At 38.8% G+C, this 19,893-nt stretch overlaps 1 protein-coding gene across 4 annotated transcripts in view; it reads right to left on the reverse strand.

Moving 5' to 3' along the window:
- Positions 1-4,024: 4,024 nt before the first annotated feature.
- Positions 4,025-19,893, reverse strand: part of MYO1B (myosin IB) — a 108,624-nt gene continuing 92,755 nt past the window's right edge. For 2 of the 4 annotated variants that reach the window (XM_059853413.1, XM_059853414.1), the window contains exons 24-31: positions 18,795-18,881; positions 15,587-15,661; positions 15,056-15,190; positions 14,111-14,217; positions 11,531-11,663; positions 9,871-10,023; positions 8,877-9,004; positions 4,025-6,339 (exon numbers count right to left, since the gene is read on the reverse strand). In XM_059853413.1, coding sequence (XP_059709396.1) covers positions 6,216-6,339; positions 8,877-9,004; positions 9,871-10,023; positions 11,531-11,663; positions 14,111-14,217; positions 15,056-15,190; positions 15,587-15,661; positions 18,795-18,881 — 942 coding nt within the window. In that variant the 3' untranslated portion in view covers positions 4,025-6,215. The remainder of the gene's footprint in view (positions 6,340-8,876; positions 9,005-9,870; positions 10,024-11,530; positions 11,664-14,110; positions 14,218-15,055; positions 15,191-15,586; positions 15,662-18,794; positions 18,882-19,893) is intronic. The other 2 variants (XM_059853415.1, XM_059853416.1) reach the window with 1 other exon arrangement.

Below are 19,893 nucleotides of genomic sequence, written 5' to 3' on the forward strand. Positions count from 1 at the left end.
TTTTTTATAATCATCTGCAGAGCAGTTCATGAAAATTCAGGAACCTGCCATCACAAGGCACAATCCCCATATGACATTAAGAAGTTTGTGATATAATGAAAATTTAGAATCTTCTGCTGCAAGCTCAGCCACAACTTTTGGACTTTATTTTTAATTTTTAATAACAATCAATAGCTTATAGGGAAATCAATCAGACAGAATTGCTTTGAACACCTCCAATTTGAGTCTCCATGTTTAAACCTATGCCAAGATCCCTTCCCATAGCTATACAGCATACTAGCAAGTAGATACCTGAGTGTATTCACAGCTATTTAACGCTCCTTTGCATCAGTTAAAAATGAGTTCCCTCCTTTTGGCATCACAGTTTGAAACTGCCTGTTTGATATTCTGATGGATTCATTTTTTCCAGCTAGGAGAAGCACGCACAGCAACTTCGAAGGCTCTGTGCAGTGAATTAAACCAGCAGAGACTCATCACAACATCACTTGGAGGAGATCTCTCACAGGAAGAGACAGAGCACATAGCAACAGCAGCTTTTCATGTCTCAGGCTTCAGGTTTGCTTTTTGTCAGAGTTTTGGGAAATACTGGTGATACCATAGAGCTAACAAGGTAACTTGAGAGGGAACAAAGCATCTCTCGTTAAAAACAGCTTTTGGAAGGGAAATAAAACATTTCCTGTACATTCAGCTGCAACCAAAGTGCCAAGATGCAGTGGTAGATAGTGGAATAACCTAAAAGAGTACTTTGTTGCTGTATCCTGGAGATATTTGCCTCCCTTTATCACTGCAGGGAATGTCAAAGGCAGGAGGAAATCAGAACATCATGTGAGCCAGAATAGGAAACATCATCCAGCATCTCGAAGACCACCCAGTATCAAGATACTGGTGGGGAGAGTATTTATAATGTGCAGAAGGGACATTGCCAGGCCAGTAAAAATCCCCATTCCTGGGGGCAAAACCCACCCTGTCCCACTTTCAGAGAACAGCTTAAAGGCATTCAGTGTTTCAGAGGGTAAAGGTGGAAGTGGGCAGTGAAGTCCCAGGCTCCTCCAGAAGGATTCCCTGTAGATCCCCAGCACTTTGCCATGTTTCCAGGGAAGAACTTTCCATGGCCACAAGAATATTTAGTTGTTTGGGTGGGGTTATTTTGTTTTTATGGTTTTTTTTCGTTTTGTATTTTAATTTTTTTGTTTTCTTAATAATTGGATACCATAAACAGGAAAATGTGACAGCAAAGATAGGCTGAGTGCAGGGAGCAGCCTTGGAAACCAGCTGAATTATTAAGAAACAAGATCCAGATTCTTTGAATTTTCTTTTGATTCACATATAAAGCCTTTTGTGCCTCATACTTCATAATTCTGCCTAATCACTCCACAGCCAGATGTCAATGGTTTAAAGGTTTAGAATGAAGGAGAGAGCCAATCTGTTTCTTAATAGTTTTAGGACTCAGTTTCATCAATTACTTAAAAGCAAAGTTAACTCCATGGGCTCAGACTGTCCTCACTCTCATTTTGAGTATAAGTCTGAGTACTCAATCCATCCAGGAGTGGAAGGGAACAGGAGCAGAACTGGCTCTAGCTGATGATGAGATTGAGTTGATATCAGAATCCCAATTCTTTAAATAGCACTGGTTTACTGGTTTTACTGGTAGACAGACACAGCCAAACATAAAATAGCAATGTGTTTACTTAAAACCAACAAATTCATAGGAGTGGTTTTTTCCTCTTTGCATTCCAGCTAATTTTTCAAGACTGCCTAAGGCAAATCTGCCCCAACCTACATAAAAACACATTTCCACAACAATTACTGACAGCAACTGTAAATTCACCACAATCCTCTCTCCACTCTGCTTCAGAAGCCCAGGGAAAAGGAGAGATCTGGTGCTGCTGAGGGAGTGCTGTGGGCAGAGTCACCCTGTGAGACAGAACGTGGCAGTTCTGGCCATGTCTGAACAGTCTGTGCTTAAAGCAGCCACTGCTCACACCTACTGCTCAATATTTCAGCAAAAGCAAGTTCTGCTCTGCCAATTAACTTAACTTTTTTTTTTTTTCCATGCACTAAACCTCCCTTTACCTTCAAGTCCAGGAGGAAACACTCCAGCGAGTCAGAACGTGGAAAGTGTCACTGTAAGTGGGACTGACAGTGAATGTTGTTGTCCCTGAGGAGGATGCCACTGCCTCAATTAAGTCTCCTGAAACCCCTGAGCAGATCACACAACTGCAGACAGACAGGTCCGCAGTGCAAACCCCCAAATCCTGGGTTGGAATGGCTGCAAGGTCACACTACATGACATCAACCTTTACCTAAATTTCATCTGGAAGTTCATGGGACAGTGACACACCAAAGAAGTTTCCAGAAAATTTTGATCACTTTGAGGGGTTTTACAAAAATTGGCAAACAATTGTCCCTCCCACTTACAGTCATGCATTTGTGTAAGCTAAAAACCACTACAGTAAGGAGGGAAGTTAGACAGGAGGAGAGTCAGAACTCATTTGTTGATCACACTAGAGATTCCCTCAAATTCACACTGCTCTGCATTGGTTTAAGTTCTCAGCATCCCCAGAGTCCTGTTCTGTTCTGTCTTTGTAACATTTGTTGGGAAGTTCTGATGCCCAAAGCAGCACAGGTGTGTGCATCTCCCAACACCATCACACTGCACAGCAATCCTTTAAAAATAACCACCACCATTTCCTACAGAATATGGAAAATATGCTGTGTTCATCAAAATTAAGGATCTAAAAGTTTAAGAATTAACAGTGATATTTACACAGACTGAGGGAAAATTTTCTCATTTCACATAAAAATTTTGAATTCAGTCCTCACTTCCCCCCCCCAAAATTTATAGAAAAAGGCTTTCATTTTGCCAAAGAAAAGAAACACAAATTGAAACTGAATATACTTTTCCTGGTTTTACATTTTAGTTTCTTCCATAATTTTTATGGTGAACAAAAATATTAAAAAACAATCAGGATACAATTGTTAAGCACAAAAGGAGAGAAACAGATCACAAGACATAACACATGGAATATGATAGTTTTGGGGCACAAAGCCATTTTTAAAAATCAGGTTTAACTGGCTCAGATTTTACTGTTCTCAGGCAACCGGTCTAAAACCTAATGTTAGAAAACTTGAGTTGGTAGAATTTTCATCAAAAATTATAATGAGGAAAGGACTGAAAAATGTTACTGTGAATCACTGAGGCTGCCTCTTAAGGAATCACATACAAAATAAAAATTTCTTCTTTCTTCAAGTTACACACCAGTGTTGTGTATAATTAATCTAAAACCCACTCACCTGCTCTTTTCCCAGTAAGTAAGATAGAGATATAGAGAAAATATAGGTCTAAGAACAGAATTTTATTTCGTTTTAGAAAGCATCATGCAGCAAATTTTTTTCTTAATGATCCTTGCCCAACTTTGAGATGAAAGAATAGCATTTACAAAGTAACAGGATGCAGAAGTAAGGTTAGCACCATAGGAGGAATACTCTTCTCTTTAAAACTCCATTTGACAGACAGTGAAAAAAGAAAACAGAAGAAAGGGACAAAAAAAAAAAAAAAAAAAGAGCTAGGTAGTTAGGTGACCTTGCATTTTTATTTTTAACATCCAAGATACTTAAATCTAAACATCAAGATACCATGGGTCTCTGAGCAATATCTAATAATTCATGTTCAGCAAAACTTGCTCTGTACATTGAGAAGTATTCAAAAGTCAAAAGATAATTGTCACAAAGTACCAGCTAATATGCAAGGCAGAAATTGTTGGAGTCCAGAAAAACAAAGGAAACAAGAGAAATCAAGGTGAGGAGTTTGTCTCTCTTCCAGTCTTTTGTAGGTATGGCTATAATGACTTGCTGCAAAGGTCAAAAAAATAGAAGGGATGTGTACTGGAGCTGGCTGGGATGGGACAAATACCTAATATTATCCTGTAATACCCTAGTTTCATGGGCCAAATATCCAGATGTTCTTAATCCACTCTCCCATTTCTTACCTGCAAGTAACTACAGAATTACCTCAGATTTCAAATGTTTTTTTCCTTATTTTTTTATTAATTTTTATAATTTTCTTCATGCAGTTCTTACTGTAAGGTTTCCAAGAGAATGAACAGTTTTACCAAATCCCCAATCTTCCCCAAGAAGAAATTCTAACACAGGATTTAGGAGTTTTAAATGCCACATTGTCATCATTATGTGCTGTCTTCTTAAGGCAATGGACTAATTCCTTTCAAATACCATAATTTTCCATCACAAATTGTTTCTAAAATCTCCTTCGCAATCATCTGCAATTGCAATACATGTAAAATTATTTAAATTTTATTAAACTATTAACCTGACTCATTTATTAGAAGAAAGTTCTGAACTACAATTATGAGGAAGAGGCAGCCTTTTGTCAGTTTGGGAAATACATCTTTTGATTATTTCCACCTTTCAAGGTCACATGTATGGATTTTTAACGGCAACATTGAAGCATCCTGTTAAAACAACTGCTTTATATCCAAATCATAGGAAAACCATTTAATCCCAAAGCAGAGGGGAGTGTAACCCAAACCAGTTGTATTTTTCAGACTAATAACCATTAGCACTTGAACACCTATTGCAGTAAACACTGTTTTAACCTTGAACTACCCAGAGGAGCCTTCATCACATCACCATCGTGAGTGCTACATCACATCCCCACTGGGAGAGGAAGGACACTCTGAACTTTTCTTTCTCTTTCTTTTATTTATGCTTGGACTTCCAGCACTGCACATCAGATAGCCAGGGTCTTAATCTGTCCTATATCAGGCTGCAAAAATACAAGGCGCTTCCTCCACAAATCACAGAGTCACATCCCACAAACCTTCACATGAGCAGTTCCTTCCCTCTGGAAAAGCATCTCTCCTCTCAAGGATTTCAGCTAATGCTTCTGGCTTATAAAAGATTAAGTGCAATCAGTTACACTGGAGGTTTATAATGAGGCCCTTGATTGTTTTTGCTGTGCACGCATTTACATCAGGCACACGAGTTATATAAAATAGTTTGGAGTACAAAAATATGGTTATAACATAGGAGTACCAAACAGCACAGAATTAGAACAGCTTTATTACCATAATACCAATTTATATACAGAACCCCAAATTAAGGATTTTTTTCTTTTTTTTTAATTCTAAGTATTCTTCCCAAATTGACAACTGTAGTGTACACTCTATAAACTGCAAATTAACAACACAGATCTATTTCAGCCCCTACATTGTCTATGCAGTCTGCACCAATCTGCTCTCTTCCACACAAAAGTGTATTATAAATAATCTCACAAAATGTCACGTATGTTTTATTGCACATTGTACATGCCCATATTTAAAAGAAAGGCTCAAACCTTTCACTTGATAACTAACTGTTTAAATAACTAGCATTTACTTGTGTTATGAATACTATTGCATTTTTCAGGCTCTAATCTTAACTCATAATTTAAAAGAAGAATAGCAGAACAGAAAATATGCCTTGAACTTTATAGCTTTTGTGAAAAAATCAAAAAGCTTCTTTAATTCTGCTGATCTCTACTTTATAAAGTCATTAAAAACATCTGACCTAATTAAAAATGCTGTTTCAAAATTTCTGCATGTTTTACTATAAAATTATGCATGTAGCTGCTTGTGCAATCATCTATTCCTTCTATTTTGCAGAATTAGATGTCTCTGTGCTGCACTGACCGGAAGGTTGAGTTACACAGGTCCTGGTGTGAGCTACAGGAGTTGTTTTATCAGCCTCTGCTCAGCTGGTCTGCACAGGGGCAGGACATGAGGAGCCTGACAGACACCTGGACAGCTTGGGATAAAAGGACACCGGGCACAAATGGCCACCCAGCATCAAGGCCATGTATAATTCCTGTTAAGCAGATCTCTAGACTAAGGAATACAAGTAAGTTACCATTATTATGTGGGTTTATGATATGCTGCACTAAAATATGGCTGCTAAACAAAGAGAATGATTGGTTGTATGACAGATATGTGCCAGCTGGTAAAAATGCCTCACTGGATAAAAATCTGCATTTTGAGGGTTAAAAACTCTGGCATGAACAAAAAGATTTCAAAGTCGATCGATCAAATGTTTTGCCAAGGGTTTCTAAAGCTATTAGCCATCAACAGCTCCAGAAAAGGATGAAAATAGCAAAACCAAACCACTAAAATTGCACTATTACAAAGAAACAAGTCCATGAAAGGGAGAGTCACCAGCTGCAGTTAAGGGACAGCCACTTCGAGAAGCCGGTTGTTTTTTCGCTTGCAAGTTGGGATGTTGCCATTTTTCTGGCTGCCTTGTATGAACTTCACACACACTTTGTCTTGTTTGAACTGGACCAGGAACCTAAGAGAGGGAATGGTAAAAACTTTAGTTAAGTGTGGAGAGGAAAAAAAAAAGACACACAAGGAGCAGAAGCCTTTTCCTTTTGGTTCTAAGCATCACTGCAAAAGATGGCATTTTCAGTTCTGTATTAATAATAAAGAGTTAGGGAATAAATAAAAAAGCCATAGGCTATGGTAGGACTAGAATCTCCTTCAGGTTGTACCTCTTAATGATTACTTTTTGCCTATAGCTGTGGATATTTTACAAGTTAGTTTGCTATTCCTTTAGAAAAAAAGCAGTTTGAAACAGTATTTCTCATGTACCAGAAATGCAGCAAAGACAATTTCCAATTACTTGACTGTTGGCCAAAGGGACTTCTCTGTTTTCATGGAAGCTCAACACTTCTGCAGCAACACTGGGAGTTCTCTTCTTCTGATTTATGCTTAATTTATTACATCTGGTATTTCAGCAGCTCTCATATGTCTAATCCTTAGTCAGCCTTTATAGCCCCCTGCTCAGCAACTGGGAAAATTCACTTCCTGCCCAGCAATCTCTAAATTTAGACATTTTCTACAGTTCAGGGTAAATTAATCTGGATTTGACTCTTCACTTTTTACTGGAAGGGAAATTTCACTGAATGTGGAGAATTGCTTTAAAAAAACAAAAAACAACACCACAAAAAAATAACAACGTGCTCCTGTAGAGCCTCAAACCTCTCACGGATCTGGATAGTGAGATTAAAAGCAACAGGCAAGGCAGTGCTGCCTCTTGGCTCACATGCAGTGCTTGCTGACCTAAAAAGTCCTTTGTAATACAGCCGATTTTCCCTTTTAGCATCCTTAAAAAGTCCTCCAGCAGAGGCCAAAAACTTCAAAGAATTTGCTCTGCAGCCGGAAACCACAAATCAAGCTGACGGCAGAGCTCAGGGGAGGAAGTGGCCTCTGCTGAGCCCAGCTGCCCTTGGGTCCTGCTTTCCTGCTGCACAGCCCAGGCACTCAGAGCTTGCTCAGCACTGCATTTCTGGGGTGCAGCATTAAGAGCAGCACCCCAAAAACGTGTGCAGCTCCTACAGCCATCATCTCGTCACCAACGCTGCCTTTTCCTGCAGCCACTGTTCCGATATAATGCATGGGAATGGTGTGTCTCCTCCTAAACATAGCCCTGCATCAACAGCACTCTTACAGCAGCTCTCTTCCCTAAAAGCAGAGTAGTCAAAATAAGGCCACATTTTCTCCTCAGTCCCTAGCTTGTGTCTAAACTCTAGCAGGGAGAAGACTCCTGCTTCAACATCAACACAGATGGGACTGCAAACAGCTTAAAATTATTTAGTCTGGATAAACTCAATAGCAGCACACACATGACTGTTTTTAATCTGCAAGAGAAGAAACAAAAACCACATCCCAAAAAGCAAGACTCCCTGAAAGCAGGCTGTTTTCCAGACCTAAGGCAAGCAGGCTGTCCAGACTAGAGCAATGCATGCTTAAACTTAGCTTTAGTAGTTTATGCCTTTGTAACCCCCCTTAAACCAGAAACTTACTGGGGATACCCACACTCTTTTAGAGACTAAAAACCACATACTCTTGAGGAAATTAAATGACATCTGGTAACAGAACAAAGGAAAACGGCAGATTTTATTTTCAAGGAAAGAGCAAAATTAGCCTTTTAATAAATCCTCAAACCTGAACAGATACAAACTGTATCCACCACCATGACTCTAGAACACACATAGTATGGTGCAGCCAGATAAAATGGTTCAGTTTTTGCCTACAGGAAATTTACTTCACCACTGTTAAAGGTTTCCAATTTTTCTTCTTTATTCAGAGTGAATAAATCCACCTATTGAACATAACTGAAAAGAGAACTTCACAGAACCAAAGTGGCACATGGCAATGGTGGACTAAGTGGGAGACTTCCTCAGCAAACTTCAGGAGTTCACACACAAACACCTATATTCCAGAGCTAAAAACTCCACAAGTGCAGTCCTTATTTAACACCAAAATATGAAACTGTACCAATTGGAAATAAATATTATTTTGAGATACAGACTTTTTATCAAACAAAGCTTTTTAACAACCAAAAACCCAAACAACAATAGGTTGTTACAGCTTCACAAGAGAGATAGAGCTTCATAAAATTACATTGGATTGGGGACAGGCTTTGTAGTCTTTTTGGGTTGCTTTCATAAGAACTTGGCACCTAGTGTCCACACTAATCTATAAATATCTCATAGTAAGCTGTGAACTTTTCAGTCACATGCAAAATTGTTCTCTCAAGTGTAGTAACTTGATTATTACTACAGCAGCAATTGTGCTTCACAGCCCTATTTGAAACTACTTTAACAAAAGCCCATTTTCTGTAATGACTTTAGGGACATAAAAGCCAAAATGAATACTATAAATGAGCACACACTGAAAACTGGATCCTTCTTTACAAGTATTCTGTCAGGAGAAAAGAAGTCTTAGCTACACAACAGTGTTTTGTTATTCTGACACCAGATACTTGACATTTTAGCATGCTGTACTGAAGCAAATGTACTCTTAAGCAAACAAGAAACATACTCATCAGATATCTCAATGTTGAGCTTCTGTTTGGTTTGGCTGAGGGTAGTGCGGTAAAGTTTCGTGGCCATTTCAATAAGGTGATCACTGCTGAGCAGGAAATCTCCTTTACTGGCAGCTTCTGAACCCTGAAACAGGAAGGAAAACAGTTAGGACTACCAAAACCTTGAGTGTGATTAAATGGCAGCCAAGCAGGAGGGTTTACAAGGAGTCTTCTCTTCCCAGTTTAAGGAAACAACAATCTTTTGTCTTGTAAATTAAATAGGGATTGCAGTGCAGTGTATAGGATCAAAACAGCATTTGCACCCAAATAATCTAAAAATCAGGTGAGAAAGATGAAAAAAAAATAAATCCCTTCTGGCCCTAAAGGAAGGTCATCTTCATTTTCCTACAAAACTGTGGTGTTTCTGTATCCCTTGTCTGGATACACCACAGCAAGCTTCCAATACTTGTGGAATGGAACAAAAGCAAGTTACCAACACCAGGATTAGGATGATGGCAGTGAGTATGAAAAGACACTGTATATAACAGTCTTCAGGTTCATTTAGGCTAGAATACAGATGGCAGCTTAATGATTTTAGCAGAGCAATGGTTACAGTGCAGTGAGGCAAATATAGCACTGAGCTAAGGTTTTAGAACTGAGTAAAAAATTAACTGTGCCTCAAAGTCGACTTCTTGGCAACCCATAAAGAAGAGAGAAATATTCTACCAGTAAGGAAAGCACTGGCACAAGGCACCTGAACCATATTACAAGTGGAAAACTCTGATCCTGAAGAGACTGCAGTGAAACAAGAAGTCTGATTTTCACAGTTAAATGATCATTCATAATGTAATAAACTGTTCTCATTTGGCTTCAGTAGCTTTAAATCAAAGTTTTTTTCAGCTATGGCAAAGTTCAATAAATTTCTAAGCAAGCTAAACCCCTATGGTTTAATGCTACAAGGTTTCACATCACTGCACACAAAACCTATTTTGTGATGGAGTGGTAACCAACCTCCTTGAGGTGCACTGCAAAGAATCCATCATTTTGGGAGCTCATGGACACTTTGGTAACATCTCCCAGTGGAACCTCTGACTTGATAGTCCCAGATTTTTGATCCGCAAGAAGAACGTTGGTTTTGGTTAACAAGAAAATCCTGGATGCAGCCTGTGAAAATGCAAAATTGCAGACCATTGTCCACATGAGGAGAGAGATGGTTTTCATCAGGCACCTACTGAGACTCCAAGGAGTTCACAGAGTTAAAAAGCTTGGCCCACATTAGCAAATGTGAACATTTGATGTTCAGTAAAAGCTGCAGATCAGTTAAAATCAGGTCAAATTTATTTATGTATCTAATTATAGACTGAGAAGCTTAGCTCATTTTGGCACATATGCTTAGGTATAAACAGTTCCTTCAATTACTGGCTTGCAGCTGTAAAATTCAGAAAGTCAAACTCTGAAACTATGCAAATCAGTATAACCTCATTTCTCATCCTCTTTAAATCTCCAGGAAAATCATCACACACTAAGTCTCTTTATTGAGGATTATTCACCAAAACTATGATGCAGAGCAACTCAAATCACGTAAGCACTTTTCAGAGTTATGTTCTCCTCCCCTTATCTCTTGGAATTACCCTTTAGGAAGATAAGCATTCATATTTTCAAAAGACAAATATTTTTAAAGCATGAAATGTGTGTTCTTAAATTTGTCTTAGAAAATAGTAAGAAAGAGAAATGAGAACTTAATCCACATACACATTTTTCTCCTGTAAATTTTTAAAGACTAAAATCTTTATTAAAATTAAGAAGTAGCTGCCTTAAGCACATAGAACCATAGTTCAGTAATTATGTTTTTTTAAATCTTGAGAGCTGTAGCCTATGAAATTACAGGAAAGATATTGTCTTCATTTAATTAGTTTCTTCTAAACCAGAAAATTAACTTGGCATCAACAATGGGCAACCTAATTTCCCTCCTACAAATGCATAAATGACATCTACACCTGAGAAGTTGAAATCTACTACTTCTAATACTTAGACAGATATGGTGAAAGCAATTAAGTTTACTTAGGCAGAATAATACTTCCTGTTTTAATAAGTATAATTTAAATGCCAAATGTGTTCTATGTTGGCAGAATAAAAAGGTACCCACCATATTTAACAATTTTATTCAAACTATACAAGAAACTTGGCTCTTCCCAAGATCTTTGGAAGGCAGGTAAAGCTAGCAGAGTATGCCAGTCATAATTTTAAAAGATAATAAAATGTGATAATCAGAAGCTTGACTGACAGCATGGATTTTGAAAAGTTAAGATTTCTAAATACTTGAGTAAGATATTTGCTAAATGTTTATTTTCTTTAATTGGCAAATAGAAGATCTTAGCTGAGTACAGAGACTACATTTAGTTGTGACCCAATACATTCTGTTACCAGTTGATGAGATGCCTTTTTTGTTTGGAAAAGTTCCTGAAAGCCACAAAACAAGATTTTAGTAATCTTTATGTAAATTTAAAAGAGGTGTTTAAAATCACCAAGTTACATAAAACCAACATTTCCAGTCTTGCCCTTAAAAACACGCATTGTTTAAAAAATCCTCAGACTATTACGAGTCTCTCTTTCAATGTATTTATAACAAAAATGATCTACCCTTCTGGATAAATCAAATCCATATGATTACCTTCCCATTGGCTCGATTGATCTTATTGACAACTTCTGCAATAATGATCTTCTCATCCACAGCATCTTTGAGCTTTTTGTACTTGGGGTTCTCGCTGATCTCCAGGTAAGCCCCTTGGAACGGCTGCCCAACACTGCAAAGGAAGCACCAGCTCCAGTGAACCCCAGGCAAGAAGCAGACCTGACACCAGCACAGGCTTCACAAGGACATGCACCAAACACCATTTTCAATGATGGTGAGTGAAGAGAAAGTTATCAAAGACAGAATAGGATGGGGTTTTTCCTTGTTCTGGAAGCATTTTCCAGTTAAATAGGCCCAATTGCTTTGGATATCAGCCACATGAACATCCTTGCATAAGCAGTCAACTGCAATTTGAAATCACCCAGTGAGAGCCTCTGTGAAAGCAGAAAATAAAAGCCCAGTAGGACTGACACACTACTGATGCTGACAGGCAGGCCTTCAGTGACAGACATGAACTTGCCTTCAAGATCTGCTGTTGTTTGTGAAACGTGCAGCAGCTCCCTGTCAACATCTGCTGCACTTGCAAACTCCCCCATCTTTGCACACCTCGGGGTGTTAAAAGAAGGGCTTCACTACAGACCAAGAACTGATGAATTGTCACTGCTTGCTTTGTTTGGAAGTCACTTTTAAAATGGTGATTTAACTTCAGTCAAAGCATTAATGCAAAGGTTTGCCAAGAGGGGAGCCCAGGAGGAACTGATGCATTATGTGGAACAGCACTGCCTTTACCATTGCATCTCTGGCACCCAGAGAGATGGGAGAGAAGAGGAAGGATACTGGAATTTTAGTACCCACAAGTCCCTCTTTCTCCTTCAGACAGAAAATTAGCCACATCATATGAACCATTATCAAACTAATTAATCAGAAACTTTATACAGTAATTTTCTCTACCCTTAGGCTGATTAAAAAAACCCAAACCAACAAAACAACAGTAGGAGCTAATCAGCTCTGAATACCAGACAAAAAGAGATGGAAATGTTTCTAAATGAATGCAGGGTAGGGAAAGCATTCCAACTTTCCACCATGTTGGAGCTTTGGGGTTTTTTGGTTTTTATTAATGAGCAGTATGAAACCATAGTCAGCAAAAGAGTAGATTCCCTGTGGGCTTCATCCCTGATCAAATGATGACAAGTCATAGCTAAAACTGAATCAACAGTTCCTCTAACACATATACCACTTAAGATTGTCTTGGATAAAAATGACTCTCATATATACTTTTTTTTTTTTTTTTTTAAATATATATGCGTGTGTATATTTTGATGTAGGTTATTGCATTGTTCAGCCTTGGTGTAAAAAGTACCAAACCAGGGATATAAATAGAATTCCTTCCTTTCCAAGGAGCTCTATGCTGAGCAGATGCATACTGACTAAAAACTAAAAAAATCTGCTTGCTCATAGGAAAATCCAAAGGCACCATCTTTCTCTTTTCCCAGAATAAAAAGACATCCCAAAGCAAATAAAGAACAAACCACAAGTTAACATATATAGATATTAAGTGATCTACTGAAGGGGAAAAAAAGAGAAATGTACATGAAAAACATTACAGGAAAACAGGAAATGTTTCAATAAAAAAATGACACAAAACCAAGGAAACCCACAAACAACAAGCAGAGCTAGTCCATGCATGGAACTGTTCCCATAAACTCCTGCAGATTCCTGTTCCTCCCTTGCTTCTCATTCTATTTGTTCCTGCTCAGCTCAAACTACAGCTTCTAAGAGAAAACTCTCTCGAGATGGACAAGATGGTTGTTTTCAAGAAAAAACACAATTTATAAGCTTGTATTCACTCAAAAAGTGTAAGCCAACTTATATCAAGGACATCATATCTCTCTTTTGCCAGTTTTACTGCATACCAAAAGAAGTGTATTCCTTAAATAAAATTAGATACTACTGCACTTTCTTGAATAATGCTGGCTCTGTAGATAGCAATGACCAGAATCTGTCAGTTTTAAAGAACTCAATAATGTGAGAAACCAAAAAACATATTTGCAGAGATTTCACATTATTAAAAGAAAAAAAAAATCTAAAATGGAAATAGAAATTTCTTTTAAGTATCTTTGCAAAAAGATCTGCACCAGTGTATCTAACTCTTAAATTACCCAGTCTTCACCTTAAGTTTGAACACAGGAGAGCTCCCCAGCACAGCCCACCTGGGAGGGAGTGACATTGTCACTTAACAACTTACAGCTCACTCTGCCTTTATTGTTGCAGGAAACAGCCTGAAGGGACTGAGGGGAAAGGATGAAAGTTGTTCCCACCTGCAAATTCCCCAAACTTGTAAGGCATAAGTGGGTCAAGAAGGGTTAGAACAACAAGCCACCATGGATTTTGGACAGAAGTTCTTGCTGTCACAGGACTGGTGGCTGTAACAACATCTGAGTTTGCTTCTAACTGAGGCCAATTTTCAGGATGGTAAAGGCAAATGATGGAGGGATGTTGTCAAACAAGGAAAATGCACTTTCCTGCTCAAGATGAAAAGCGAAGTCTTGCTTAGTTTCACAAATCTATGTAAGGCTATTGAATTTCTGGTACCCTAAAAGCAGCAGAATCAGTCATTACCTGGCTGGATATAAAGCCTTCTTGTCCTTGAAAAGTTCACTTGCTTCCAGTTTTTCTTCATATATCAGCTTTTGCTGATCTGTGAACTGATCTCTGTACTTTTTACACTACAAAACAGGATATATTAAACAAACCATAAAATCATCTTTCCCAATCTTACAGCACCACAGACTAATGTTTGCTCATTGCTCAAGATGCACATTCTTTGTATGCTTCTGAAGTGATTCAGCTCCATCCTACGTGCCACTGATAACAAACAGGGGAGGGGTTCTTCTCCTCACCCATTCTAGATACTTTTGAATTACACCAGAAGCAACATATAAAACATCTCCTGTAAGCATGAACATGAGCTGAATCTATGAGACACCATTCATTGGAAGAATGCACTAAAAAGGTTCACAAAAATATGAATTCAGTTCCACAATTTTGGAAGTTTATGTAGGCAGAGAGAAAGAAAAAGACACAGCTGACAGGGTGAGTTTTGCAGGCTCAGAAAGGAAAACTGTTCCTTGACAAGTCACAGAAAACACAGCCCACAGGATCAGTAAAACATCCCATCAGCACTTGTACAGATTCTCGCCGTTCTCTCCGGCCAAAGATCCAAAACAAATTTCAGCTAACCACAGCTCATAAGTAAAAAATTCCACCCAGCACTTCCAACGTTGGTCCAAGTCCTGGCCATGGACACGAGTATTACAAGCTATTAATTAACAGGCTGATGGCAGGATGCAAACCTCTCTCCCCAGCCCCAGAAAGGAGTAGCCAGGGTAGTTATATCCCCTGCAGGCCAAAGGCAATGATCAAAAAACCTACTCCTTCCAAAGAAATAAAATTATCCTGGCTGGAATCAAAGGAAACACATCCTAAAAATAGACCCTTTGTGAACAATACTGTTTCAAGTCATGGGAAGAAGTTCTGCACAGACTGGACCAGAATGTGTCCTACCCTCCACAAATGGAAAATCCTCTTTAGCTCCTTGTGAGTTGAATCCAAGAAAAGGTAAGGCCTGGCTGGCCAGTTTTTATCTATTGGTGATAAAGAAGGCATCTTATTCTTCATTTCCAAGAAGTATTTTTGCATCTGTGACAAAATTGAAGCAAGATGTTTTATTAATGTTCACATATCAGAGTTATTGAAGTCTGCAAGGAAAAGCAGATGCTCTGTGATTAAAATGCTCAGTGACCAAACTGCAACTCTCAGCTCCCAGAAACCAGAATATGGATTTTTAAAGCCAGGTATATTGAGAAATGCAGATTTAGGTATCACAGAAGTGTGGCAAATACTTCACACCATTCTTATACCCCCAAACATTATCACTATCCTTTCTTTACAATATCAGAATATTAATTTGTCACTTTTTCATGTGCTTGGATATTTCCTTACAAAAACTATCATGACACAACTGCTACATTTGATAGCAAATAAAAACTTAAAACACAGAAAGTGTACAAGTACTTTGTACAGATATATACATACAATTCTCTGAAGGGTAAATTCATAAATTTTTCTTCCAGCATTGGCTCTGAAGAATTTCCTGTATTCTCTACGGACCTGGAAAGTTAAACAAACCCTCAAAATGAATATAAAGAATGCATTTGTTTGCACAGGTACTTTTTTAACAAGCTCTATGGTAGAAAACATTAAAACAAGCATACATACATGCAAAGGGCTCCCTGAAATAGGAACATCACCTGATCACACTCAAATTATGTGAAGCAGACCATGGACCACGATGTCTGAAAGATACCTCAGCTGACCTGAGTGCAATTATTTGCAAACTTATCATGGAATTTGAAATGCTTCCCTCCAAAAAGGCAAATTATTCAAATATTGTCGAATTCACAGCATGAATCTAATTTCAATAGGCTTTTGCATAAAGCTGGACTGGAAAAAGTGAGGCATCACCAGTGATGATACCATTTTCTTGTGTCTGAAGTGGCACTTATTTGATGTTAATTACAGAGTTAACTGGTGAATTTTTCAGATTTTTCTCCTTTAAAATTCTTAATACACAGAGTTTGCTATAATAAAAAGGTTTGTTTTTTTTTTTCAGAGCAGACTTCTGCATGAGGAAATTCTTTTCACACAAGCAGTTTTCATTCCAAAAGAAAAATAAGATTTTGGTGCTTGGTAAGAGCAGAGAATCAACACAAAGGTTGTTTAATGTCAGCAAGTTTGATACTTGCTCCCAAAATTTACTTGAAAACCAAAAAATTTTTTTAAAAAATTAAAAAAGCAATCATCATAACAATTTTTGCAGGTGATATCAATTTTTAATATGTACTCAGGAGTGCAGGTTTTAGAGTATTTGTTTTGCCTTTTGTATTTCTATCAGTGCTAATTAGCATAGACCAAAATTCAGAAAAGGCAATTAGGGAGAGCCCAAGTGGTTTGCAGTTTTATGTGACACCCAGGCTCACCTCAAGTCAGCTGAAACATCCTTCAAATTTCTTTGCAAACTCTGGCACAGCCTGCAACACACCTGTTATGGGTTTTGGGCAAAACCCAGGGAAAACATCGTGGCTTTGCATAATTCACCCCAGAGCAAAATTTAGTGGTTTTAGCTAACTCACTAAGTGTTGCTGGCTTTTCTGTAACCAGAATATAAAGGGAAACCCATAGCATAAAATCCCCTTCAACTTACAGAAAAAAATTTATCCCTTTCTGCCTCACAGTAATTTGTGTATTTTAAAATAAATCAGCATTTGGAAAGCAAGAATCTGTCACCATTTGTGGACAAATACACCCCACAGGTAAATAGATTTTGCTTAATTACACATTAAGATGCACCAACAAAACTGGCAGCATTCAGCTGTCATCATTCCATGCAAATTCAGTGAGTATTTTTTTCCTCATCACTTCATGAGAAAAAAAAAATCAGAGTTCTTATTCACTCATTTTCTGCAAGGCTTAGTGCTCTATAATTAGAGTACATCCTTTATTAATTATTCAGGGATGGTAATGAACACACTCAAAGCCACTTCAACCACAATCATCCCAGATCTCACCATAGATTCTCCTTAATGATCTTGCTTTATATTATTCTTTGCAAGCTGCAAGGTGTGCAAATTAATTTGGAAGAAAGGGACTAATAGACACCCACACATCCTATTGGTGCTGCAGGGAAGCTGCAAAGCAAGCACTGAGAAATGCAAGCTGCTCCAGAAAAGCCTAAATCTGGAAAGTACCACAAATGCTATTAAAATCTACTTGGCATACAATTAAAAAAAAAAAAAAAAAAAAAAGACCCCCAAAAACTAAACAAAATCCTCACAACGTATTGGTTTAATCTTCATTGCTTTTATCAGCTTTAATTCTTCAGTCTTGCATGTCATGGGTGAAAACACTTTGCCTTCAAACTGCCTGTGGTAACAGTGATATGTTGGAATGACAGACTACAGTCTTATTCAGAAAAATCTGTGTATTTCAGGTGAGATGGAAATTGGAAATGTAGCTTACACTATTTAACAGACTCACTGAAAACCACAGACTGCAGAAATGTATTCCTGCTGCAATGTGCCTTAAAGGTTTTGGAGTCACCAGCTTGCATTTAAATGCTGCTGTTTGATATAAAACGGCCTCTGAGTCCTCAGGAGGGACATATCCTTGTTTTAAAATCATAAAAACAGACCTACTTTGGCAGTAGTACCTAAAGTGTGATTCTGATCTGCAGAATGACTTCTAAAAATGGCTCCTTTGTATTTTCCAGCTCTGTTTTCCATGTATGCATTGCAATGGACTTTTTTTTTAAATACAAATGAACATGCATTATATATAATTACATGTTTTCTAACTGTTTTTCCCATTTCATCACTGTCAGGGTAAGTACAAGAATATTAGACCTGAACTTCACTCTGGATTGTCAAGTGAATTGCTCCTGTCATACCCCTGTAGTCTACAACATCCCTGTTAGCAGAAGTCACTCCCAGCCAAACCAAACAGATTCAGATTTCTGCAGTTCTTCAGGACTGCCTCTGTAAAGCTGTGTTATGTAAATCATTTGGGCACAGATCTGAAACATCTGAAGATGCCATTTTCATAGTCTATTTACAGAGCAGAACTACATTTTTCCAGATTACAGATGTGTTTTCTCTTGCCAAGCAGTCCAGGAAAGCAAGGGACGGAAAACAAAACACTTTTGTGCATCTCAATTCTTCTAGGAACCCATGGCTGTCACAAGCCACAGGTGGTGCAATGGCAGCCCCCAAAAAGGCTGCTGGATGCAACAGGACATGATCACTGCTTTTACACCCTGGCCTCCTCAACACTGGGGTCAGGGGTCTACTGTGAGCAGCAGTGAGGGTCAGACACTTCCACCCTCCTTCCCACTCTGACAAGCAGAGGTCACAACAAGAAAATACATCCTTGTAATCCTTCCAGATAGGACCTGTGCCAAGGTAGGTCAGTTTTTAAAGTCAACAACTGCAATAGAGTCCCTTTTATCTGAATGTTGTCTTCCTGTGATTGCTGATATGACAAAAAATCCCCAATGCCTCAATGTTGCTGGAAGTGAGGCAATTTCATTTCTGACTTTTTCAGCCAAGTCCATGACAAAGTGAAACAACGTGTAAAAACAACCACCCCTTGTAGCGAGCCCACACGACTGCTTGTTTATTCAGCGTTAGTACGGTGTGCCACGCTTCACTGAGCTCCCGCCGACAGACGGGAGCGTCGCAGAAAGTACCTTCAGTCCAAGCCAGTAAGCCCAAATGAGTGCCACAGCATGCTTACGCCTAGCCTCCTCCTTCAAGCGCTTCAACTCCCTCCGAGCCTAAAAGGTTCAGAGAGTGAAAAGAGAGACAGCCCGGAGCAGAGAGCGCGGCGCCGCTCCCACCCCCGCGAGGGCAGGGATGGAGGAGCAGCGCCCGACGCGCCGCCCGAGCCACGGAGAAGCTCCAGAAAGCCTCCAGTGCTGCTGAGGTGGCATGCACAGGTGGGAATTGTGTTATTCAGCCCCGTTATTCACTGTCAGCCCTTCCTCCTGCTCCTCTGTGCCACCTGCCATGAGCTGATTCTGACGGGAGGGCTTTGCCTGCAGTGATGCACATGAGCATCAAGGCTTACTAAGATCTCACTACCTGGTCACTTCTTCCTCTGGCAAGTGCCTGGGCAGGGCAGAATCAGCTCTGAAACTATGTGTCATGGTGACTTACCAGCATTTTTTATCCTGCAGGGTTTTTTTTAATTTTGATCTTTATGTATTAAAAAAAAAAAATAAAAAAAATCTCCAGCCACGTTAAAATCTCCATGTTAAAATTATGCCTGTCTGTGGAATTAGGGGTAAAGCCATCACACCTAGTTCATTCCTCATGTACAAAGAGATAGGCACCTTCCTACCTTTCATCAATCATTCCATTTTAGGAAAGCAATTTGAGGCATGTGTGGGCAACTTAACAGAATGTTGCATTTTAGGAGATAGCAGCACATTTTTTGTTCAGTTATCTGATGAAAACACTCGAGGAAGAGTTCCAGTATTACAGGCTCAGTCAGAGCAGCTCTAGCCCTGTATCTGCACTTGTCAAGCTGTAAGTTATCAGACCTGTGCCAGTACTGCTCTTCTGGTGCAGCTGGAAAGGTTAATGTGCAGTAGATGTAGACTCAGAGATTATGTTTCCACTCATCTGCTTGGCAGAAAAGCTCCCACTGCACTGCAATGTAAAAGCAAGAGCTATGCAAAGCTAAGTTTTTGTCCACCTTGTGAAAAGGAAGGAAACTGAGTGCTTGAGGCTGACTTTGTTTCATTTTTGTTTGTTTGTTTGTGAGTTTTTTGATAAAGCAAGAGA

This window comes from Haemorhous mexicanus, chromosome 8 (assembly GCF_027477595.1).
Source record: "Haemorhous mexicanus isolate bHaeMex1 chromosome 8, bHaeMex1.pri, whole genome shotgun sequence".
NCBI lineage: Eukaryota > Metazoa > Chordata > Aves > Passeriformes > Fringillidae > Haemorhous > Haemorhous mexicanus.